Consider the following 25,497-nt stretch of genomic DNA (forward strand, 5'->3'; position numbering starts at 1 on the left):
ACAATCTACATGTATTCCTCCCACTAACTCCATCCCATAATGTTGCAGTCATGGATTCAGGGTCCAGATTGTTGGAGGACAAACTAAACAGGAGAACATCTTTAAAAAAATAATGAAGGTTAGTTTATAATAAAGATCACTACTTAATCTGTTCATGATTTTGGACACACGTTTTCTACAGTTACAGAGTATTCTGCAGGAGTTGACCTCCCTTGAACTTCTTGAACTCACAGCCACCAACCCAGATGCCATGGGTGGTCTCTGGAGAGACTGAAGACTGCACTGCATTAGCTGCTATGTCCATTCCCCTAACTGGGACAAGAGTGTTTTAAAAAAGAGACACTTTAACTTTGAAGGACACATTTTAGGAGAACAATGAGATGTGCTGCAGAGTCGCTCCTCACCTCACCTGTATACCCCTTCATCTCAAACGCCTTCAGTCGGATTAGGACACACGAGGACGTGTGTCTGAATACATATAACAATTTCAAATAATAAATATATTAAATATTCTCATTCGACTAGGTCCGTCTGAGAAACGCAATTAATAATCCTGACGTGATTTTGTAAACGCAGTCGGTGTGGTGGAAGGTTTAAAACAGCCAGTCCATCAGTGAAAGAAATACATTACAAATACATCGGTCAGATCGTGGTAAAGAAGTGTATTGAAATACTTGTTTTCCACCAAGTAACTTGTGTTTTTTTTTTTCCCCTCTCTCGAGCTACTGCTGGAGTTTCGATCAAACAACAAAGTTCCCGAATCACGTTTAGTTTTCGAACCATGAACCTGAGCGCCACCGAAGCCCCATTTTCCTAGTTTCAGTAACTGTGCCTTTTTGCAATTCTGCGTTTCAATTTTATGACTTTTGTGTGTTTTTCCCTCCCGTTCAAGCGGTCGACATTTTGACGCGTGCGCGCGCCGTGTCCGCTAAGGGAGAGAGCGGGAAGCCGCGCGCGCGAGCGCCGCCAGACACAGACACGCAGGAACACACGCGCGCAGACACACACACACACACACACACACAACGTGGTAAAGTACACGCGGACATTCCACCGTATTTCAGCGCTTTGCGTCCGATTGCTTTACTGTCTTTGTATACAACAAGTGGAAATAACGGCGAACAGACACAGGCAGAAAGGCCCGCCACTGGCGCCAGGCAGCGCGTGCCACGAGCAGTCCACCTCAGAGGAGCGTCCGCGCGCGCTCGCCCTCACACTGTCTCTCTCTCGCGCTCGCGCTCAGGTGAAGCTACCTGCGAGGAGTTGCCGCGGAGCCACAGAAGCTCCGTCTCGTTCTTCACATCCGTCCACATTTGATTTTGTTCCCTCGCTGCAAAGGCAAGGAGCCGCAGCTCATCTCCAGCGCTCACATCAAGTGTCTCCGCAGCCCCACAGCCCGCACTCACAGAGTCCCGCTTCTGCCCAGCTGTTCTTTTTCTCCACTCCTACTTCTGCCCTGCTCCTCCCCCTTCTTCTGTCCGAATGCTGTCCTGCTTCTGGCCAAATTGTGTCCTGCCACTGTCCACGGAGACTGTGCTCTTCTCTAGTCCTGCTTGTGTCCTCCTCCTGGACCCTGCTGCTGTCCAACTTGTGTCTTGCTTCTCTTTAATTCCTCTCCTACTCCTGTCCTGCCTCTGTACCAGTAATGTCCTGCCTGTGTCCTCTTCTGTTTTCTCTTGTCCTACTCTGTCTCTCGTCCATCCTCAATATCATCAAGGCTCAGTGAGTCGGGGCACCAGAACAGAACGAATCGGACACTTGTGCTGCCAGAGAGATTCCATTAGGGTGGACATCTCAGGGCCTTTGTGAAGTAAACACACACACATACACACACACAGAGTCAGTATTGCACGAATAGTATCAAAACAAAACAGAAGAAACAAACGCTTCACAAGTGAGCTACACGTTCATCACACGTTAACAACAACAAAAGAAAAAACTGCAGACATTTTTTACCACAGCAATAAAGCTATGTTCACTGCACGTGGAAGAAAAAATGGTACGAAACATTTTAATTCAGTTTACTGTGAAATGTTAAAGCCCGAGCAAAGCTAATTATTTAAATATAACAATTATAATATTGATTCCCAGTTCTCTAGCTATCGTAATTTTACTGAGCATTTTGGAAGTGTAATAAACTGAAGCAACATTTCTCCTCCCGTGTGTGAAAATAACACTCTTTCTGCCTTTACACCCAGAAGACGGTATGTCCACCGCAGCACGGTGAGGAGCTCCCTGGTGACACACTGCGCTGTCATCTTTGTCGCAGAGCAGAGCCACCGGGGTTCCGACCGAAGGCGGATGTTGCTCGAGTGCAGCAGCATGTGACGCTCCTCTGAAACGGCGCACAGCTGCAGGGTGACAACAGAAACACTGATGACGAACGCAGAGCCCGTCGGTCACCGATGATCAGAGATCAATGAGAACGGTGCTCTTTGCTCACTAATCAATCCTGTGTTGTCAGCAGTTCTTGAGGAGAGAAACCCCCACAGTGCTGCGCACGTAACAGGCCTCAACTGAAACACATCTCACAAGCTTTGTGTATTTTTACGTGTATTAATATAGTTTTTACACTTATTCATTTATTTGATGCTTTTCTTCAAAGTGACTCACAATATTAATCTTTTCACAGTTATTTCCGCATTCATAGGGGGGAATGTGGCGGCGCAGCGGGTTCGGCTGGGGCCTGCTCTGTGGACCGGCATCCCGTCTTGGGTGTCCCCCCTCCTCCTCCAGCCCTGCGTCCTGTGTTGCCAGGTTAGGCTCCGGTTCACCGGGACAAGCGGTTGTAGACACTCTGTGTGTGGACCTATTCAGACAGGTGGGTAATTTTACTGGAGCAATTCAGGGTAAGTACCTCGCTCAAGGGTACTACAGCAGGAATTGAGATTCAAACCTGTGAATATAGGATCCAAAGGCAGCAGTTCTAATCCCTATGCTAGCAGCTGCCCTCTTATTTTGTCGTCTTATATTATTAATACATAAAACTGACTATAGTGTGTGTAATTATCAATACATTACCCATAGTTTACATCATTTGATTTAATCGAAGATCGGAAAATCAGATTTGAATTTTAGGTCCACCTACACTTTTCAAAGCTAGTAATAGCATATTAACTGATGAAAAAGAAAAAAAAATACACAAACACCAGTTGCCAAAAGTATTTTATATCCTTTTAGGCAAATTCCAAGTTTTTTGAACAAGAACTGGTTAAATGTAACACTTTAATTTAGGCAATGTTAATTAAAATGTCATTTTGCAGTAAGCCACATACAGAAATATATGTGTAAAACAATTGAGACAAATGAATTTGATTATTCAAGAATATATACTTCAGTTTCAGAAACTTACACACTTAAGAAAACATTTTCCAACACGACTCAGTTTTTTTTCAGCGTATAGGAGTGCAGGGAGAGTAATTCAGTAGAGTTTACTTCAGTGGCTTGTGCATCTCCCATCATGAACAATAATCAATAACCATACCGTCATGGCCGATTTTCCTGATTCGGGGCTGAGACACATCTATCTATTATGTCCTCAGTTAAGAAATCTAAATTTGTGCCCATTGGAAAGTAATGCTTAGGGCCAAATTTGTGGCTGTGGTGCCTTTTAAATGTACAAAATACCAGGTTCCACCAAAAAAAAGAAAATATTACAGAAATCCACAGTCCACCTGGATCACATATACACAGAATAAATACCTAAAGGTCACACAAATTAAATTGATCATATGTAATAACTAAGCTTAAACAAATACATTTTTAGAACAGAAATAAGGCTAAATGTTACATGTCCCATTAAAGTTTGTCTCAAATGTGACTCATAATTCTGCACAGAACTGCCGCAATCAAGAGGAAGGCAGAATCAACAGCGGGAACAGAATGTGTAAGGAGAACAACACCATCCGATATCACAGCATTCAATAAAGAGGCCAGTGTACAGTTCATATTCACGTGACCGGACAAATGGGGGGATGGGGCAGGGGGTGTCCAGTGATGCAATTAACCAGTTGTTCCAATGTATCACATATTATTTTTTTCCCCCCCACTTTGACACAAACTAATCTTATTTATACATGATTTAACAAAATAGTGTCTTGTATTTAGACTTGTATGCCAATCATGTGAAATATTTATCAAATTATGTTTCATTTTACACAATGTCCTACTACTAAGGAGAAAAAAGACCAAATGATCGTATGAGGGTGGTGCACAAAATATGACCCAAAATTCTCATGGTATGCACTCAAGAGATATATGCTTAAATTAAGTATTTGGCATTTTTAACAATTTGGTTTCTATTAATTACCAAGCTACTTTTTTTTTTTTTTTTTTTTTTTTTAATATAACAAATATTGTGATGTACATTCCAAAATCTGGGCACCTGAGGTCTGGTTATGTGCAGGTGAACTGTACTGACACACCGTAATGAAACCTTTGATATTTTCTTTAATTCTGAAGAACCAACTCAGTCATCCCACATTCATTTACACAATAAAGAAGTGAACCTTGTGCACACAAACACTTTAAGGGCATTATTAGTGAGTTCTCAAGTTTACAACACAACTTAGTGGAGAGACTGAAACTTTTCTGCACAGAAAGAACACAGACAGCTCTGTACAGCAATGAAGACTGAATCAAGTGAGTCCCCACAAAAGTCAAAGGAAACTCACAGGCCTGGAAGAGAAAAACCACACACACACACACACACACACACAGCAGAGAGAACTATGACACCTACATTGAAGGCACACCAAACATGAGTCTGCTGTACAAAATATTCTCCACGACAAACTTGCACACTAGTAGGATTCTGTGTTATTTTGAATCAGATCATTAAATAGCCTTTTTTCCTTGACAATACACATTATAAATGCAGCAATTATATTAATTCAGTACATTTAGCCCATGAACCTTCAGTAGCAACATCACAGGAACAACAAGACTATTTTGATCTTTACAGTGTGTGTAGTGCAGGGTGCGTGCACCACAGTTAAATACAGATTATAAGCAGAGCAGTGGTGTTTCTGGTGATGTAAACTGGTCTGACGGGAACCTAGGTAGTTTACAGAAAACTGGCGCATGGTACTAAACACTGCAGACAGACACTCCAGAGCTAATGCAGACACTGCACAATCCAAACATACATGGCACACTAACAACAGCCAAAACGGTCCCGATTTATACCCTCTGCAGTTGGTGGTTGGTAAGTGCAAGAGCTCTACTTGAAAACATAGGCAGCAGTTATACAAAAAAAAAAAAATTTCAGCATTTAATAAACTTTAAATTACTGGAAAGCTGGACAATTTTCTACATGAAGACATTCAATTGGCTCATGAACAATGAGCAGACCTGTCATTCCGTTACAGTAAAGACTTGCAATATACTTCTGTACAAAGTGCAAAAATCTTTAATCCTGTTTATTATGCTACTAAGACCGGTAACGTAGTTTGGAGTGTTCAAGTAGCAAAGTCAACCTAACACAGTATCCAACCCCACTGCAAAAAAGCTGTATAATTCTTCTTTTTCTCAATTCAAAAATTGTTCCTCTTAAGAACAGTTTCTAAAATCATTTCTCAGACTGTTGGACTTGATATTCATAGGTGACTAATATCCAAAAAGGTCACAGTCAGCTTGACCGTAAATTCCAAACACCATCCATGTCTAAAGTCATCTTATGCTTTCACCGTCAAAGGTTTAGCTGCAAATCCCAGCCCATGTATCATTTCCAAGAACTAAGCTAATAGCAGACATTTGGTAAGATGTTTAAAAAGCAGGCTGACATGATGCAGAGGTCCTCATTTTCCACTGCGCAAAAAAAAAAAAAAAAAAAAAGTACGGTGGCTTGCAGCCAAAAGGGAACAAAACTAGAGTGGTGACACTGGGAAGTGGAAAAAGGCAGTGAGACTATGGCTCCATCGTGTGGCTCCAGCAGGTCAATTAAAGACACCCTTGGCAATGCGTGTGTGCGAGACTTATGTCAGAACAACTGCTTGCCCTACATCATGTTAACAAGCACAGTTAAGCAGCGGCACCACTTATAGAAATTAATGTCTTTTGAACGTGAACACCACAAGTTTCGGTTCCTTTTCACCACACCTGAAACGAAATGACACGGTAGTACCAGCCAAGATCAAGCTCCCCTTGGTCGAACAACTTTCTTTTTTCATAACGCAAAATTCTTCAGGTAGTTAAAGTGATGCAGAATTGGCTTGTTTCTACTTAAACAGCAGCACATGTGGTATAATTAAACACTGACTGTTGAAAACATTTACCTTAAAACCCCAAATTAACAATTCTTTTGGTGAACCCACAACACTATTTCTTAGAGAACTTTAAATGCCTCGGGACCCTTTTCTGACGTTTTGTCTTTCTACCCCTATCCCCAATTCCCCTAGCTCTTCAGCGCGTCACCAGTTCCTGCGAAAGGTTGGATCCAGCCCACCCAAAAGCGCCCTTCTACATGCCAGCTGTCGGGGTTCAGGCGTGTGCTGGGTTGGAGGATCGGGGGCTTCGGCAGAACTGTCCATCTCTGTCACATCACCTGACAGCAAGAGTTCTGCTTCCGTGCCTGGTGGATAGATGGACACACAAACACATTAAACATGAATTTATACTGACATTTAAAAACATGAGCACAACTTTGTGTCAGTTCACCTAAAATACAGTTTCAACTAAAGTTGTAAGCTGACAACTTCCAAATCATACAGGTTACATGGATGTTAAGTACCAAAACCAGATGGAGGTGACAAGTCTTTTTCTATAAGTCATCGATCATTTAAGGAATGAATCTTCAGCATTCGTGCTATTCAGTCTGAAGGGAGAAACGTCAATAATACAGTATAGCTTAAACGTCAGCTTTTCTAGTGGAAGAAAGTTAGGCACTTGACTACCACATATTTGATGAGGTAGCTTCTGGTGTGGACTACAGCAAGAAAATGCATTTTTGTGCCAGATAACAGTAAACATATGTTTACAGTGTAAACTGCTTAATGGATGAAGGTCTTTTGGAAAATTCTGAGAAGGCACTTGATCCGAGAAAAGACCATTTTCAACTCCATCCCACGAGAACACAATGCCACTACTCCTTTATCCATTGTAATTTCATAATTAAATCATAGTTTCCAATTTTATCTACTGCTGCTGTTAATTCCAGTCATAAGGACTCAAGGACATACATAACAAGAGACAGACAGGACATTAATCAACTTGGACTGTATTGGTTGTGTAAGACCCAACATGGATGTGAGGGTGAGGAACTTGTCTACATCACTAAGGCGACAATACCTTATTCTGCATTCTGAACAATCTCTTGCATTAATAATTTTAATGTTTTTGGTCTAATCCAAAGTGATTGAAAATGGAGCAACAGCTACAATGAGCTACAGCGCACATATAACAACATTTTAACTTCCAATTTTGAGCTAAACTGCAGCCACCTGTGGTTCTAACAATGCAGAGAGTCACAAATAGTGAGATGTGTGTCAAATAACGGGTGATGTCTCTGCAAAACAATGTATAGCAGGGACCGCTGTATATCTAACTGTACTGCAAATTGTACAAATAAAAGACTTTGAAAGAGTCAGAGGGGCTCATAGCATCTAAAAAAAAGAGAAAACACTGCACATCAGCAACTGAAAGGAGGGAGCAGACACTGACTGCAAAATGAGTCATCGGTTTGTATAATCTGGACGTCCTCTGGCACACACTGGATACGGATGAGTGGGGCTCCTGCACTCACAGTTTTGTAAAAGGCTTTTGACTGGTTTCCAAGATGCTCCGACTTCTGCACCAGATCATCCAGCTTCTCACCCCGCTCCAAGAGCGATTCCATTGTGTTGTGCTGCAAGAATGGAGGGAAAACTGAGCTGACCAGTATAAAGAGCATACAAGCCAACACCAGTACAGTAAGTGACAAATCAACAGCGGAGAGAGAAACAACACAGCACAGAATCCTGGGTGTGAACGGGACAAATATTAAGCCGCACCAAAATGATTTTGGTTTCATCCAGTTCCGCTTGCACTTTGCTCATGGCATCAGCCTCCCGGGGGTTCTGCAACATACATATAAAACAAAACTGTCAGATGCAGCAATTTCAAGGTCAACAAATGTAAAAACCTCCTAGAAACACCGATTATACACAACAAGGCTATGTTCATCCTGTGATGCACCGACACACTGATTATTTCAGTGGCAGGACACGTTTGGTGAGCATATACACCTTTGAAACAGACACACACACTTAAAATTAAATAAGCCCCCCATTTCATTTCACACAACTATTGTTGACAATGGAAAAATTAACTTAGTCGGGGGTGCGGTGGCGCAGTGGGTTGGACCGCAGTCCTGCTCCCCCCCCCCCCCCCCCCCCGGCCTTACGCCCTGTGTTACCGGGTGGGCTCTGGCTCCACGTGACCCCGTATGGGACAAGCGGTTCTGAAAATGTGTGTGTACAACTGTCCATTTCAAACATATGGACAGTTTTTCCCACAAATTAGTTGAAAATCTCAACCAAAGTTAATTATTTAAGTAGTGTTTAATAAACTGACTAGTTGTTGGATTGCTAGATGCCAATCTTCACCTGGTACTTGGCAAGATAGGCATCCAGGGCAGTGTACTGGATAGTGGCCGGAGACCCAGAAGGCCAGTCTATCCTGTCAACTTTGTTGGAGAAATCATCCAGAACCTACAACAGAGCACAAAAGAAAAGAAATGACAACTCCCCATATAACAACTGTTTTTACAAACCTAATATTGAAAGTTGTCTTGGGCAATAGCACCTGCTAAATAAATAATAATAATAATAATAATAATAATAATAATAATAATAATAATAATAGCGTTCCTCTCTGCTCCCCACTATAAGTTCATATGACAGACACTTGGAACAAAAACCAAAGTAAACAGTCAGATCAGAGGAAGACCAAGCCTGTATTTCAGGTAAATAAAGTGTTACAGATCCTGCCCTCTTCTTCAGTCACTGCCAACAAGATGTGGCCGCTCACCTTGTCCAGTAATGTAAAGCACACCCGAGATGGATACTCGTTGTCAGCAATCACCACTGCACTGAGCGAGTCGTTCCTCACATACACATGGCACAAGTACTCTGCAGGAAGAAAACACCAGCCATCTTGTTCTGCACACAGCCTATCAAATTGTGTAAAACAATTCCAGGCTTCCCACATATTATAAATGTTGCTTTTATGAGAATTCAGAGCTCTACATGCAAATGTAGTGTATACCCTAAAATTCACACAATAAGCCATTACAACAGAAGCACTGTGTGAGAACAGTTACTTGGTGACACTGAGCATCACACAAAGTGGCTTCTCCAGCACATTTCAGTTGGCTTACGGCTACGCTCCTGCTTGCATGCATCTCAGAAATCTCATAACTCTATCATCTAAAATAATGTGCCGTAAAGCACAGTACTTTTAAATAAAGCACTAAAAAGTTGAAAAGGCAAAGGAAAGCCTTACCTTTCAGTTTAAAATTTCATGTGACAGAAGGCATACAATAGTAAGGCATATCATACAGTTCTTTGACTGTGGATAACACAGTGGGTAGTGCTGCTGCCTCACAAATCCTGGGCTGTTTGGGTGCATCTTTAATTCCAGCTCAGTTAGCATGTTTTCCATAGTCCAGGGAAGAACATACAAACGCCATAGAGACCGAGCCAGCTTTGAGCCCATGTTCAAATCCAAAGACCAGGAGTTGTGAGGCACCAAGCACCTCAAACACAAAAAAAATTAAGAATAAAAACAAAATAATGTTAAATTATGAGAGGGAGAGTTTGACCAAAACAGGAGCACACAAATGTGGCTCCTAAACTTGGATTTAAAGATGTCCAAAGTAGTTTTGATATTCTTGCCATGGTATGGATTTAGATTTTTTTTATGAATTTAAAACATACGGCTTGAATATTTTTACGTTTGATTAAAAAAAGTGACTCAGTACTACATTTTCCTCATTTAAATAAAAGGGTAATTGAGAATTCATGAGAATTCTTGAGCAGGAATGAATTATTTTCAGTAAGAAAGGGAAGCCTTTAGCTTCATTTGTCTTCTCAGTCAATTCAAGTAGAGACTGACATCAGGCACAGTACAGAAGGCACATGATTCAAATGCACGCTACAAAGGGTTTTCACAAAAATAAAATTACAGACGTATTAAATATAAAACAGGCCTTGGAACTCGGCCTTGAGCTTCTCCTTTACCTTGCTCTTTGACAGAGGCCCGTGTCCCTTGTGAGGAGCGTTCTACAATCAGGGAACTTGTGAATGTCATGAACTCCTGCACACTGAGGAACACACACACGCACAGCAGAAGAGACAAAGAGGGAGAGAGGAAGATCGAGAACAAATCAGCAATGAGTTTTTCCATATGAAAAAAAATTGAGTCCTCTGATTAAAAACTAGACGAGGTTCACCAAGAAACGCAGACCAAGCAAAAAGGGAAGCTAATAGAAAAGTATATTGGTTCAATGTTACAGCCTGTTTTCAACTGCAAAAAAGCCGAGAAAAATTATAAAGAAGCCAAGATAGATCTGCCACGCAGAAATTGTGAAGCAAGTATACGTTACAATATAAACGAGTTTTATACACTTGTAGAAATTATATATCTAGGCCTTTAAGACAGAAAATAATTTATTATTTATTAGAGTAACGCTACATACCTGGATCTTTGGAAGAAGCTGAAGGAGGAGAGGTCATACGCTGCTTTCAGGAGGTTGGACTTTGTTGTCCCTTTGTAAAAGACACTGAGGCTGTAGAGTTTCATGGTGGCTTCACTGGTAACTGAAGGAAACTACAGTACGAGCACAGGGAATCCTGGAATGACTGAACAAACACATACCCACTGCGTTAATGTTTAACACAGACAATGGAATCAGAAAAGTATCCACACATGAAACCTTTGCCCAAAACCGCAATTTTCAGAAACCTTGAGATTTCAGTGATAATTCTTTTCAGAAACAGTTGAATATAAAACGGGCCGTGCAACTTAAGACTTGACCTTCTCCTTTACCTTGCTCTTTGACAGAGCAAGAACGGTAATTTTTATTAAAAAATGTGCCTCGGTGACACCAAGCGCCACACAAAGTGGCTTCTTCAGCACATCTCAGCTGGCTTGCAGCATCTGAGAAACCTCATAACAGTTTGTCTTCTATATCATCACAAAACCTTTGACTCCGACTCCAGTAACCCAATTATTGCTTCCGACTCTACAGCACTGTTTTCCAACAATCATACATCAGTGGAACACACTCTCTCTCTCTCTCTTTGTCACTCCCACACTATGGTGGAACCGGAACAGCATGTATTTGGAGTGTGGGAGGAAACCAGAGCACCCGGAGAAAACCCACGCAGATACAGGGATAACGAGCCAACTCCAGACAGACTGAGCGGCGGAGATCGAACGAAGCGCTACTTCCTATTTAATAACAACAACAACAACACCTCTGTTGGGACTCTGCCAAGAGAGAGGACTCGTTATGTGAAGTGGGGACACCCAGTGACAGTCTCAACAGGAACACTGAGAGGACAACCTTCCTTCGCGCTCCAGAGCACGAACTCCTGCGTCTCGTCTGCGTCTTAAGCGCTTCGAACACCCAACTTTCGAACACTCAACTTACGAACACGAAGTCGAACAGAGTTTGTGAACCCGCGTTCGCCTCACCGTCGCTGTTATTTATCTGTTAAATCCAGGAGACCACGAACCCGCGTCCTCCTGTCCTCCTCCCGCCCGAGGAAAAACGGACCCAAACAGGGTAAGAACTGCGGCAAAGCGCACGCAGAACCCGCCAAGAGGCAGACGAGGTGGACCAGAAAGACACTTCGAAGTGACACTGACACCCGACAGCTGTAAAACGGTGAAATACCAGCTGAGGCGAAACTGAAACTCGCTTGATTTTTCTCTCCACACCGGGACCACGTCAGAGGCGGAAATGCGTCCGTCCAATAAAAGTACCGACAGGAAGCGCCTCTCGCATGTATAGTTCCGGACACGCAGAAAATAAATAAAAGATAAATGTTTGTGTTTACTGTCTAGCGCAGCTTCAGTCGTGGTCTGTTACTCTAATAAGCTATAACTGCTACTTAAGATACAATGTGCTCTTCTAATTGCATGGTTATTCCCCTTATTGCATTTCATTCAGACACCTCATACAAACGAGAGCTCAAGCACAGTAAACCACAGTAAAATGTTCTCATGTGGGATGCAGAGTTTACTGTGTAGATACCTGAAAGTAAAAGTGAACTTCACAGATAAAGATGTTAATTAATATCTATTTATTTTTCATTTATTAATTTTTTTTTTTTTTAATTATAAACCTTGTGCATAGGCCTCCTCTTTGGTAAACATGATATACACAAAGAAAAATGGTCCAAAAGGTCACTTCAATAACAATAAAGTTACCCTGTAGAAAACTGAATTGGAACAATATGTTTAAACTTTACACTATGTTTAAATATGTGAAGAATACAAACGCAAGACACTCTTTTGAGCTTTTTGGACCCTGTGACTTGTCTGAAAGGAGAAGGTGGAGTTGTATGCTTGTGTGTTTACAGTGTTCTTTATTACTGGTGCGATTATTTAAAGTTGCTTCTTTTGGCGTTGTGAGAAATAACTGGCTCTCGTGTCTCTTCTCTACCTTGACCTCTCTGACCTCTCTGACCTCTCTGTTCTTCTGGTTTGTGTCACACCTGTCAAGAATGTGAGTGCACGTTGGAGTTCTTGTTTTAACTTCTCTCTCTTTGTTTAAGGTAAAAGGGCCAACGGTTGCGACGGAAGTATCATATATCCCCTCTATATGTATAACCAATCACAGTGCTCTGTTGTTTAACATTACCTTTTGACTTGAGGATTTGGAACGAAACAGTCTGCTTGTTCTTGTGTCTTAATCCTCCCAGTGATCACTGGTCTCTGGTGTCCGGACGGCTCTGAGGTGGCAGAAGGCTGAGACAGAAATTAAGACAATTTCTAATCTAACAGGTGTAGAAATAACAACAGCAAAGAGATTGTGCAAACTCGACACTGAAAGATTGAATCGCATTTGTCAAATCACAAGAACATCAGAATAAAGCGACCAAATAATAGTAAGTTAAATGATGAGAAGCAAAGCGAATTTAAAAAGAAGGACAGTGCAAATGTGCAATGTGTAAGTGGTTTTAAACATGTGGCTCTTAAGCCTGGACTAAATGTTTCCAGAAGCGTTCTGATATTCTGGTCTTTTTCGTGTTTAAAACGTGGAGGAATGTGGTGCGTTTTGTGTAAAAAGTATACTAGTAACTTCTACTATCTTTTACATTTTCTAAAATAATATACTTTACAGCTAACATAGTGTACGGAGTAAAATTAACGCCTTTAATGAAATACTTTGTTACTGCAACACTGGTAGTTATATGTGTTGTTTTAATTGCGTGTGTCGTATAAGATGTACCTTTCGAGGCTTGTCAAAGGGTGTAGAGTGGCCCAGCGGGTAGCGCTGCTGTTTCCCAGGGCATGGGTTCGAATCCGCTTCAGCTCGTGTGGACTTTGCATGTTCTCCCTGTGTTTGGGTGGGTTTTTCCCAACAGTCCAAAGATGTGTGTTTCAGGTAAATGGGAGATACTGAATTGCCTCTAATATTTGAGGGTGGTTACCCAATGATGGGCTGCTGTCCGGTCCTGTCCTGTCCAGGCTGGACCCCCTTCAGCCTTGTGCCCACTGATTGTGGGATAGGCTCTGGACTGTCGCAACCCTGTCGCAACCATGATCAGGACAAGTGGTCACCGAGAGCGAGTGAGAAATTGTCAGGTCTAAAAATATATGTTTCTTTATCTGCGAAATATTTGAAAGACCGTCACAGTAACCTTTGCCGCTGTTCTCGGTGGCGCCAGTCATTGAACTTCGATGGTCTTTGAGTTAAAACGCCTCTGCATTACCAAAGAAGGAATGCACTTTCCCAAGTGTAGTGGGCTGTAGTAGCCTTGAGCGAGGTACTTACTGTAAAAAAAACTGCTCCAGTAAAACTACCCAGCTGTATAAATTGGTTAATAATTGTAAGCTTGTAATAATTGTAACCTTAACATTGCAAGTGGCTTTGGAGAAAAGCATCAGCTAAATGAATAGATCTCAGTGCTCACATGCAAGAACTTCATTATGCATTTTGTTTATATGTTAACCTGTGTCATTCCAACTCCAGTAACCCAGTAATTGCTTCCAACTCTACAGCACTGTTTTCCAACAATCGTAGGAAATTGTCGCAAGGCACCCCAAGCAGGACTTGAACCCCAGACCCACCACAGAGCAGGGTTCAGCCAAACCCGCTGCGCCACTGTGCCCCCCGGAACATCTTAAATGTAAGATGTAACATCCATGTAACAGTGTAACATCTCTGCTCTGTGGTGGGTCTGAGGTTTGCGTCCTGCTTGGGCTGCCTTGTGGCAGACTGGCGTCCTGTCCTGGGTGTGTCCCCTCTCTCCTCCAGTCCTGCGCCCTGTGTTGCCGGATTAGGCTCCAGCTCACCATGACCCCGCTCAGGGCGAGTGATTGTAGACATTGTGTGTGTGCTAATATGTTCCATTCAGTCCATTCTCCATTAAGGTCTAAAGCATTGTCGTTGTTCTTTTTTCAAATTACAGCCTTTTCTTCATTGTTTTCCATAGGGTTCGATGATATGAAAAGTGTAAAAATGCGTACAGAAATTTGACGGAAAGTAGTGCTATTTAAATTGTTTTAGAAGGAATTGTGTTGAATAAAAGTGCCTTGGCACTTAGAGAAAACTTTTTATAACCATCGATTAGAATTGCATTTTAATTAAGCAGTTTTATCTCGCGGGATAATGGATTTGATCCCACTCTTTTGTGGGAATTCCAAAGTGTATGAAGTTTAAAATACATTACAGGAATAGGAGTTGAAAAGTCTATTTCGAAGTTTGTATTCTATGACCTGAATTCCATCTTCAGTCCACCCTTCAATATTTGTTTTGTTTTGCAATAGCAGACCAAAATAGAACTAACTTTGCTGTATAGGTCAGGAGTCGATAATAGGTTAAGCTGAATTTCTAAAAATAATGCTGTCTCTTGGCATCATGTTCTGCTCTGGTGGCAAGTTGACCTATGATCAGGTGTAGCCATGTCTGTGCATGTGTGTGTGTGAGTGTATCTCTGTCTGTCTGTGTGTATAAACGGACTGAAATTCATTTGTAGTGTAATATGTATCCATACGTGAATATGTGCACAATACAGGTATGTGTTACGTACTGTATGTAGGTTCTCAGTGAGGAGCTGATAATGTGGTGGTTGCAGCTGCTGTCTTTGGATCCAAAAGTTGCAAGTTCACATCCCACCCATAATATCCTTGAGCAAGGGATTTACCTTAAATTGCTCCAGTGAAATTTGTCCAGCTGTGTAAATGAATAAATAATAGTAAGCTGCTTTGGAGAAAAGTGTCACCTAACAGTGTAAATATATAAGTACAATACAGTGTGTGCCAATAAGTGTCTGGAAAAAGTTTTTTTACCCCTTTATCCGCACTAGAATCTCAGAACGTGGCATTTATGGAATAGGAATTTTTATCTGAAATTTTCATTCATTTTCACAGAATACCACCCCCCACCTGCCCAAAAAAATAAAGGCAATGGTACACGATAAAGTGATCCAAATGAAAAACTTACAAAATGAAAATGATCATTTAATCAGTATTTATCCTCATTGCTTGAGATTTTCTTGAGCAGCTTCTGATCGCCATGACGACCGGTAACCTTTCTGGGTCTATTCGGTTTGCTCACTGAGGTGAAGCAATATTTGCTCATTCCTCTCCCAGAGTTGCTCAAGCCGGGACAGCTTAGTCCGGGAACAGTGACGTGCAGTAAAGCCGAGGTCTTACATCAGGTGCTTTGATCCGACTGATGTCTGAACTGTGAGTGGAAGTCGAGAATGTCTTTCTTCTTCGAGTTAAGCCACACCGCTGAGGCTCTGCAGTGCTTGGGATCATTGTCTTGTCGAAAAGTGAACTTCTTACCCATTTTGTGCTTTTCGTAAATGTTTGGTAATCTGTGGTAAGTGTGGATGAATTGTCTATCCAGGGTTTTTCCTCTAATGTACACCATTTGTCTGCCTACCAGTTCTGACAAAATGCGTCCCGGCAGCACAACGCCACTGTTGCCACATCTCCTGGTGGTCACGGTGTCACCTGCCTGGTGTGGACTGTCACACTTGCATCATACGCACAACTCAGCATTCAGGCCGGAAAGTTCCACTTTTTCCCCATCAGACCACAAGACTTTGTGCCACATCTCTGTAGCATCTTCTAGATGTCATTCTGCAGACTCTGAGAGTAAAGACGTCACCAGAGCTTCTTCTTTGAAAGCCCCCAATAAACTCTTTGTGTGGAATTCCCTGGAGAATGATGACCCATTGTACATTATCTTCCATTAAAACCACTGACTTGGTGCACCGTGGTAAAAGTGGAAAGTAACAAACCTGCTTTACTTAAGAATCACACATCTCCAGCCAAGTCTCTTTCTCTTAATGTAATGAATGCATAGTATTTTCTCTGAGATGTATGTCGCTTTGGAGAAAAATGTCTGCGCTTATTCACCGCTTACAGTTTTAACGGGGCAGCAACTGCAGTTTACAGTATGGAAGTGTATTACTCAGGGACACTACAGCTGGAAGTGGAATTCAAACCTGCAACCTTCATGTCCCAAGGCAGCAGCACTAACCATTACACTACCAGCTGTTGTTGAGGTGCACATAACTGACAAGAAGCCACAGTACCCCGGTGTGTGTTGGGTCACTCTTGGGTTGTGGGTTCGTACTTGGGTTCAAATCCAGCGCTGTCTGTATGGACTTTGCATGCACTCACTGTGTTTATGCCAGTTTCCTCTGACAATAAAAACATGTTTAGGTAAACTGGGCATTGAAAAGGGATCTGAGTGTGTGTGGGTTACATTGCTTCATTGTATGGGTGCACACATACTTGTAAGGACCTAGAATCTAGCATAATAAATTACCCTGGAAAAAGTTCTCAGCTTAATAATAATAATAATAATAATGACCAGAGCAGCACCCCTACATGCATCACCCGTAGACCAAAGGGAGGTGTCTAATATTCCTCTACTACACATGATTTGTTTAATACAACCAACGCAAAACGTATGCATTCATTTTTCTATCAAGACATCCAAAAAGCTGAAGGACGAAGTGTTAAAATGTATTTTAAATATACTGTATCTATCAGTTATATCTGCACTCAAAGTTCAAAACATATGTTACAAACATAAATAAAATTTTTTATGCTGTTCATTTAAATTGGCCAGAAATGGCAGAGTTCATGGCAGTCAGTTATGATTTATGATTTCAACACAATCAGCACATATAGTAGCTGAAGCAGAGCTTGTTCTGATAGAAGAATCACATTGAAAATACAGCATGTTGGGTCACTGAACCCAGGGAAGAATCTGTAAGCCATGTTTCAATAGCAGGTGTCTTGGAAGAGAGCCACAGGATGTATGTAATGTATGGTATGTATATAGTTTAATCCTTACAGTGTGTGTGTTTCACTCATGTATGGATGAGTGACCCAGTGTAGGTCACCGCAGTGAATAAGGTGTGTGGGCTAATAACACTACATAGAGTTCACTGGAAGTCGCTTTGGAGAAAAGCATCTGATAAATACTTATATGCCAGAATCTGGCAGATGTCATTGTTCTGTATAAGCATTATTATATATTAATTATATCATAAAAATTATGTGTGTTTTCTAAATGTATTAAAATTGGCAATAACCACGTTCATACGTGCTATCATTCTAGAGCGGACGAAAATTGAATTCACATTATTATTATCATTATAAGTATTTTGAAAAACACTGCAGGTAGCATCTTTTTTATTGAAAATAACAGTGAGTATAATTTAAATCCGGTCATGGAGAAGCGGGGGGGGCAACATGTTACACATGAAAGGTAAGCATCAGTTTCTAAAAATAAATTCCGAACATTATCTCTTGGCACCTTGTCCTGCTTTGGTGGCAGTCTAACCTCTGATCAGGTCTAGCCTGTCCGAAAAGATAAGTGCGCTTGACCAATAGTGCTCCACTTTGGATGTGATGCCATGTCATGTGTACATGCTGGTGTGTGTGTGTGTGTGTGTGTGTGTGTGTGAAGTAACCGAGCGATCTGCTCCACCCCTCCTCCAGGCAGCATAAAAACGGCACGTCCATCTCCTCAGGCGAACAGTGACCTTCCAGCTGTTGCTCTCTTTAGACTGATTCCTCTTCCACGCCGACACACACACTCCCCTAACGATGCCGTGCCCTCGCTCTTGCCACAACCAGAAGATGAGGCTGACCCGCCGGCGCGGCTCCTTGGTGGAGCAAGTGCTCATGGTAAGCTATAATATAATATAAAATAAGCTTAAGCTATTGCTTATAATATCCCACACACCATGCTTTCGAGGTCATGCTGAGGGTAGTAAATGCTGACCGTGTTCCCTGATTTGTCAGGAAAAATTGTATTACAGACTTGCTGAGTAGATGCACTAACATGTGAAATTAAATAAGAGGGCAGGATGAGAACAATACTGTATATATGGAACCAAATCAAAGCAATGTTACATCAACTAATTTAAAAATTAATAGAGGTTTACTTTTAGTACTTTCCAAAATACGGGGCAGGTGGTAAGGTGGTGGTTGGTGCCACTGTCCTTGGGTCTAGCGGTTGTAGGTTTGATTCCTACTTGTGAGCAAGGTACCTACCCTCAAATTGCTCTAGTAAAATTACCCAGGTGTATAAATGGCTAAGTAATTATAAACTTAGTATTATAAGTTGCGTTGGAGAAAAGTGCCACCTAAATATAATATTTATTCCTTGCTTTGGATGGACAGGTATTCAGTTGATTTTAATAGGTAAAATGGTGAAAAGTCATGTAAAAGTCATTTTAGGAAGTGCTGAAGGTGAGCAGTGTCGTGTTGCCCCAAGCAGACCGACACTCTAATTCTTTGCATCCCTCACCTCCACCTCCACCTCCACCTCCACCTCCACCCTCACGCAGGTGGACCAGATACTGTCCGAGTTCCGGCTGGAGAAGACGGAACTGGAAGACGTTATGTGGAGACTGCAGCGGGAGATGGATCGTGGTCTTCGCTCGGAAACCCACAAGGAAGCCAGCGTGAAAATGTTGCCCACGTACGTGTGCTCGACCCCAGAGGGCTCAGGTAGGTACCCTCAGGCACCCACACCACCGACGCCCCAAAAATGTCTTTAAAATGCCGACTTAAGGAAGAAAAATGACCGTACTGAACACAAAACAGTGACCAGCAAGCGCACTATATGACCTTGGTTACCGTGGAAACCAGTACAGCTGAAGTGTTAATGCTGTAATATAGTGTGGAAATAAGGTCATGTGTGAACAGGGACAGCCGGTAGAGTGGTGGTCAGAACTACTGGCTTTGGGTCCAAAGATCGGGGGTTTGATCTCCCCCCTCCACCTGTAGTACCCTTGAGCAAGCAATTTACCCTGAATTTCTCCAGTAAAAATTACCTAGCTGTATAAATGGGTAAATAATTGTAAGTAGCTTTGGAGAAAAGCATCAGAGAGATGTAAATGACATGGAGGGATGTTGTGGTGATGGCAGAGGTGTGTTTCTGTGTCAGAGGTGGGAGATTTCCTCGCCTTGGACCTGGGGGGCACGAACTTCCGAGTGATGCTCGTGAAGGTGGGCGAGGATGAGGAGACAGGCTGGAAGCTGGAAACCAAGCACCAGATGTACTCCATCCCAGAAGATGCCATGACTGGGACAGCGGAAATGGTGAGGTTTTGGCCGTTGGTCACTTCAGAGTAGCTGGTCAACCTTCAAAGCACGTGTTTAACTGAGCATCCTGTCTTTCCTCCTTTCCCTCTCGCTACCTGTCTGTCTATATATGCGTCTCTCACCTGCTCTCTGAAGCTCTTCGACTACATCGCAGAGTGTATCTCAGACTTCTTGGCCAAGCACCAGTTAAAGCACAAGAAGCTTCCTCTGGGCTTCACCTTCTCCTTCCCTGTGCGTCACGAGGACATCGACAAGGTGAAGGGCTGCAGACGTGACGAGCGGATGCCTTTGATCGTCACCTTCCCAAAAAGAGCGTCTCTCTAACGGTCACGCTTGGCCATTTTCCAGGGAATCCTGCTCAACTGGACAAAAGGCTTCAAGGCCTCAGGAGCTGAGGGCAATAACGTGGTGGGCCTTCTCCGTGATGCCATTAAAAGACGTGGGGTGAGTATCACGGCCCTCATATTCGTTCATTTCGCCAACACTTTCCTTCAAAGCAAAATTTACCCTTGAATACAACTGGGTAATCCATAGTGGAGTAGTTTATGAGCACTACAGCAGGAGGTGTGACCTGTGACCTTCAGATCCAAAGAGATGAGCTCTTACCACTGTGCACACTTTCATATTCCTCTCCAAATGGTGCATAGCTGGTGAGCCACTAGAGGTACTGAGTCTTGAGGTAACTGTACTTCACAGGACTTTGAGATGGATGTGGTTGCCATGGTGAATGACACGGTTGCCACCATGATCTCCTGCTACTACGAGAACCGAAACTGTGAAGTCGGTATGATTGTGGGTAAGTGGACACCCCCGTGTAGGACATGCAGGGTAGAGTGGGAACTACCCGGATGTGCTGTAAGAGCTCACGAGTCTACTTCCTCGCAGGCACGGGCTGCAACGCGTGCTACATGGAGGAGATGAGCATGGTGGAGCTGGTGGAGGGCGATGAGGGGCGCATGTGTGTCAACACTGAGTGGGGAGCCTTCGGAGACAACGGAGAGCTGGAGGAGTACCGGCTCGAGTATGACCGGAAGGTGGACGAGACGTCACTCAACCCTGGGCGGCAGCTGTAAGTCTACATTTCCCGGCCCCCACCAAAAACCACGATTTTCATTCGTAATCGAGTGAAATCAACCAACCAACCAACAAACTAACGTCAACAACCGCTTGTCCCGACGAGCCAGAGCCTATCCTGGAAACGCAGGGCTGAAGGGGAAGGGGAAACACCCTGGACTGGACACTAGTCAATCACAAGGCACCCCAAGCAGGACTCGAACCACGACCACACAGCAGGCACCGGCCAAACCTGCTCCGCCACCGCACCCCCCCAATCGAACCAGTTATTTCCTTTTTTACCGACATTCGGCCAAGGAAGGTGCTAGTCAACCTTTAACTCAGACTCCAAGTTCTAGATGAAAAACATTGCGCGCATTCAAGACACGAAATTGCATTTTGATTTAACACACGATGCCATATTGGCGTCGCTTCATGTAAACACTCCTGGTTTAAGTGTATGCTCAGGTGAAGGAAGCACATCGTTTTTTTCCACGGGTGCCTCAAAGTGTGCACATCTCCCTGGGGTTAACGCCACTCAGCTGACACCCTACTGTCTTGGCTCTCCTGTCGTTTCCTGGCAGCGGGCCTTGTTTTGCACAGTGCCTGTCAATTGGGTGCCATAAAGCGACCATCAATCTTGCCCACCGGCACAGGCCCGTGCACCATAATGCTAATGGATGTTTGCAGAGCCCCACACCGGCTGATGCTGGCATATGGCGAGGGCCCTCTGCACCCTCTCCTTACAGCACCGTTTAGAGGCAACTGACGCAGAGCGTATTCCCTGGTGACGCAGCTCTCGCTGACAGCATCCTAAATTCTGCTCCCTGCCAGGTTTGAGAAGATCATCAGCGGAAAGTACATGGGCGAGCTGGTGCGCCTCGTGCTGTTGAAGCTCGTCAACGAGGACCTGCTGTTCCACGGCGAGGCCTCCGAGAAGCTCAGGACCAGGGGCAGCTTCGAGACGCGCTTCGTGTCACAGATTGAAAGGTGAGCCAGGTGCAAGACCCGGAGCCAAGGTCAAGTGTTAGGTCTGGCCTCACTTGTGAATTCATTATCATTTTCATTTACCGCAGTTAGAAGAACAAACCCAGACTGAAAACCTTTAGACAAGTGAAAGCAGGGGACAGCTGGCAGCATAGTGATTAGTGCTACTGACCTTAGAGCCCAAGGTTGCAGGTTTGATCCTACCTCCTTTAGAAAGGTACTTACTCTCAATTATTCCAGTGAAATTACCCAGCTGTATTAATGGGTAAATGATTGTAACCTTAACTCTATAAGTTGCTTTGGAGTTTAGCATAAGCTAAATGAATAAATAACATCAGTAAGAACCACCCACTTTCAAGAACTGCTTGCCCTGAGTGGGGTTGCAGTGAGCTAGAGACATGGAGGGCACACCCTGGATGGGATGCCAGTCCATCAGCATGTAATTAAAGAGAAAATTCTGAGGCTCAGGGAAAGAGTTTTTAGATGCATGTACTGTACTTTTACTACAATTACTGAATTGTTGACTTGGAATGGTTGCAATATGCAATAATACAGTATGGTTGCCCATTGGTGCAGGTGACCTCACAAGATCTCTTGTTCTCTTGACAGTGATTCTGGTGACCGGAAGCAGATCTACAATGTTCTGACAATGCTGGGACTGATGCCTTCAGAGCTGGACTGCGACATTGTGCGCTTGGCGTGTGAGAGAGTGTCCACACGCTCCGCCCACATGTGTGGGGCAGGGCTGGCTGGGATCATCAACCGCATGAGGGAGCGCCGCTGCCAGGAAGCACTTGAGATCACTGTGGGCGTCGACGGCTCCGTGTACAAACTCCATCCCAGGTGAACAAGTGTGACAAAATAAGCAGGTTTCAAACCGCAGCCGGTAACATCTTAGCAACGATTGTTGTTGTTAGTGCTGTCAGGTCGATGTCGGCTCATGGCGACTCTGTGGATCGTTGCCCTGAAAAGCATCCGGTTTTTCGCCGACCGACTGAGACTTGAAAGTGAGGCATCCATGGCTGTGGTGGTTGTGTCGATCCACCGAATAGCAGTCCTTCCGCTTCTACGTTGACCTTCCACTTTGCCCAGTGTGATCTCCTTTTACATTTACATGTACGTGCATTCATTTAGCAGATACTTCTCTTCAAAGCAACATACATCTTATAGAAAATACAATGTGTTCATTACATTAGCAGGAAGAGACACTTAGATACAGACGTGTGATCCTTAAGTGCAATTTGTTACTTTCCACCATATGAACCAACGTTCATCACACAAGTAGCTGCATGAAACTTTATCAGAATAGCGACGATTCCTGATCACCTTCCTAGAAATGATTTTTCTTTCTGAGATACATAGAAACATTTACGTTACATTACAGGAGTAGCTGTGTAAAGTTTTTTCCGGCATCATCTTAAAATTATAGAGCATGAACATTTACATGAACTTAAGAGATGATGTGTGAAGTGGAAGAGGTGAGTTTTCAGACCCTTTTTAAATGTGGACAGGGATTCAGCAGTTCTGAGTGAGAGGGGGAGCTCGTTCCACCACAACGGAGTAAGAAGTGAGAACCTCCATCCCTTACCTTTCATTCGTGGGGCCACCAAGCGAGTCGAAGCAGATGGGCAAAGCGGTCTGGTTGGGGTGTAGTGGACGATCGAGTCTTGTAGATATCTGGGAGCAGTTCTATTGATGCATTTGTAGGCCATAACCAGGGTCTTGAATTTGATCCGGGCAGCTATAGGAAGCCAGCGCAGAGATACGAGTAGAGGAGATACATGGGAACACTTCGGCAAGTGAAACACAACTCGTGCACCAGCAGCGTTCTCTATGAACAGTAGAGGTTTGATGGCAATAGCAGGAAGACTACAGAGGAGAGAGTTGCAGTATCCAGACGGGATGTCACCATGGCCTGGACTGTTCCATTGACTTTTCTCTCCAACTGAGCTTCCAGTGACATCTTTGGTTTGATCTGCTAGCAATGATGGAGCTCTTTGTTTTAAATGACGTCTCCAGCTGTGTACATATGACCCCTTCATTGATTTTTCTTTCTTGTTTTCGATTCTGGACCCAGTTTTCAGGAGAAGTTTCACGCGGTCGTTCGCGAGCTGACGCCTGGGTGCGACATCACCTTCATCCACTCGGAAGAAGGAAGCGGACGAGGCGCGGCGCTCGTTTCCGCAGTGGCCTGCAAGATGGCGGCGTCACGGTGATGCGACGATGGGCGTCGTTCGACCTCCCGACACAAGGTGGCGGAAGAGGGCGCGTTGCTGATTGAGTAACGGCCGCTCCGCCACCTTCTCAATAAATCACCTGCAGTTTTCGGTTGCCGTGGAAACAGATACTGTCCGGGCCACAAGAAGACGAAGATGAGCATTCGATTCGGGGAAGGAGAGAGGGTCTATATCCACACAGCAAAAACATCCCATCTCTGCCCTATGCTTCTAAACAAAGGCGTGAATAATGCTAGCCAATGCAGCTTAAAACCGTGTTATTTATTTACATTTTATGTCGTTTCGTGTCGTATTCAATGTTTACACAGACACACTCTCTTTCGTGTTATTTACCTAATGGCAAAGCTTTGTGCAGAAAAGGTGAGCAATAAATTTTAGGCTAAATATTTGTCAGATAGCATCGAACACCAAAGTGATTTAAAGTGATGCTGATTTCTTTTTAAATCATTATTTCTTTAACCTGAATGATTTCCCTTGTTCATGTGTTTCTGGGGAGGTTTCAGTTTAGAAAGGAACTTTTTTTATTTTGTAAATTAGCATTTTGTAAAGGCTTTCTGAAAAATGTGATATTGCAGTTATAATGTGAGGCATGAGCTTATGGTTTGTAAATACTGTGCTGTATATAAGTGTACACTGTCTCAGACTAAACCTGAATTAAAATTAAGAAAAAATGATTACAGCTGTCTTGTACATTTCTAATTCATTCTTGAAAGGTCACATACTGGTGTCGTAGCGCTGTGTCATGTTGACATGTTGGGATTCCTGTAGATCCATGTGCAGCTCTTTTTTTTTCATCCACCCTGAGACGTGCATGTGTGCCCTATGCCATTGTGGCGAGGTAACCTCTAAATTTGATACCATAGACTTTTTAAATCAATAGGGTTAGGGCATTGAAAACACAGTATCATTGGAACTGAGTGAAATGATGTGATTTAGAGATGAGGAGGAGAAAAAAACTGCATTTCCTCAATGTATGAAATCTGTTCCGGAAAGTTCTGGGGATACCAACATTTTGGATCGTGGATGCCTAATTAGCATTATTTTCAATGGGAAAAATAATCTGCCCCCAGCCCATCTGAAAACCCCAAAACCATTTTCCAAAATATCACTAAAACGTTTTCAGCACAGTATAAAGCACTTACCAGAAAACAACCTAATTATCAAACACTGAATGAGCTCATGAATGGCTTTTTTACTTGGCAGTGCATTTTGAAAGGTAACTGGGGGCAGCACAGTGGGCCAGTGAGTAGCGCTGGTATCTCACAGCCTCTGGGTGGTGCGAGAGGACATGGGTTTGATCCCCGCTCAGTCTGTGTGGAGTTTGCATGTTCTCCCCTGTGTCTGCGTGGGTTTCCTCTGGGTGCTCTGGTTTCCTCCCACACTCCAAACACATGCTGTTCAGGTTCACCCATAGTGTGTGAGTGAC

General features: G+C 43.3%; 2 protein-coding genes across 5 annotated transcripts; one reads left to right on the forward strand and one right to left on the reverse strand.

The window, feature by feature from the left end:
* Positions 1-3,246: 3,246 nt before the first annotated feature.
* Positions 3,247-13,508, reverse strand: LOC108934883 (synaptobrevin homolog YKT6-like). 4 transcript variants are annotated; one of them, XM_018753091.2, is made up of 9 exons: positions 13,439-13,508; positions 12,848-12,954; positions 10,676-10,838; positions 10,218-10,300; positions 9,007-9,107; positions 8,583-8,687; positions 7,989-8,054; positions 7,742-7,843; positions 3,247-6,571 (listed from the first exon to the last, which is right to left on the reverse strand). In XM_018753091.2, exons 3-9 carry the CDS (start codon positions 10,777-10,779, stop codon positions 6,536-6,538), a joined length of 597 nt encoding a protein of 198 aa, XP_018608607.1. In that variant the 5' UTR covers positions 10,780-10,838; positions 12,848-12,954; positions 13,439-13,508; the 3' UTR covers positions 3,247-6,535. The 4 variants fall into 4 exon arrangements, with proteins under 4 accessions (XP_018608607.1, XP_018608597.1, XP_018608588.1 ...); XM_018753081.2 differs by lacking the exons at positions 12,848-12,954; positions 13,439-13,508 and adding an exon at positions 11,851-12,002; XM_018753072.2 differs by lacking the exons at positions 12,848-12,954; positions 13,439-13,508 and adding an exon at positions 11,879-12,001.
* A 4,655-nt stretch (positions 13,509-18,163) lies between these two features.
* Positions 18,164-24,694, forward strand: LOC108932222 (glucokinase-like). The gene is made up of 10 exons (XM_018748469.2): positions 18,164-18,369; positions 19,035-19,197; positions 19,637-19,791; positions 19,930-20,049; positions 20,143-20,238; positions 20,491-20,590; positions 20,680-20,863; positions 21,682-21,837; positions 22,444-22,677; positions 23,912-24,694. Exons 1-10 carry the CDS (start codon positions 18,289-18,291, stop codon positions 24,048-24,050), a joined length of 1,428 nt encoding a protein of 475 aa, XP_018603985.1. The 5' UTR covers positions 18,164-18,288; the 3' UTR covers positions 24,051-24,694.
* Positions 24,695-25,497: the final 803 nt, after the last annotated feature.

Source organism: Scleropages formosus, chromosome 6 (genome assembly GCF_900964775.1).
Source record: "Scleropages formosus chromosome 6, fSclFor1.1, whole genome shotgun sequence".
Lineage (NCBI taxonomy): Eukaryota > Metazoa > Chordata > Actinopteri > Osteoglossiformes > Osteoglossidae > Scleropages > Scleropages formosus.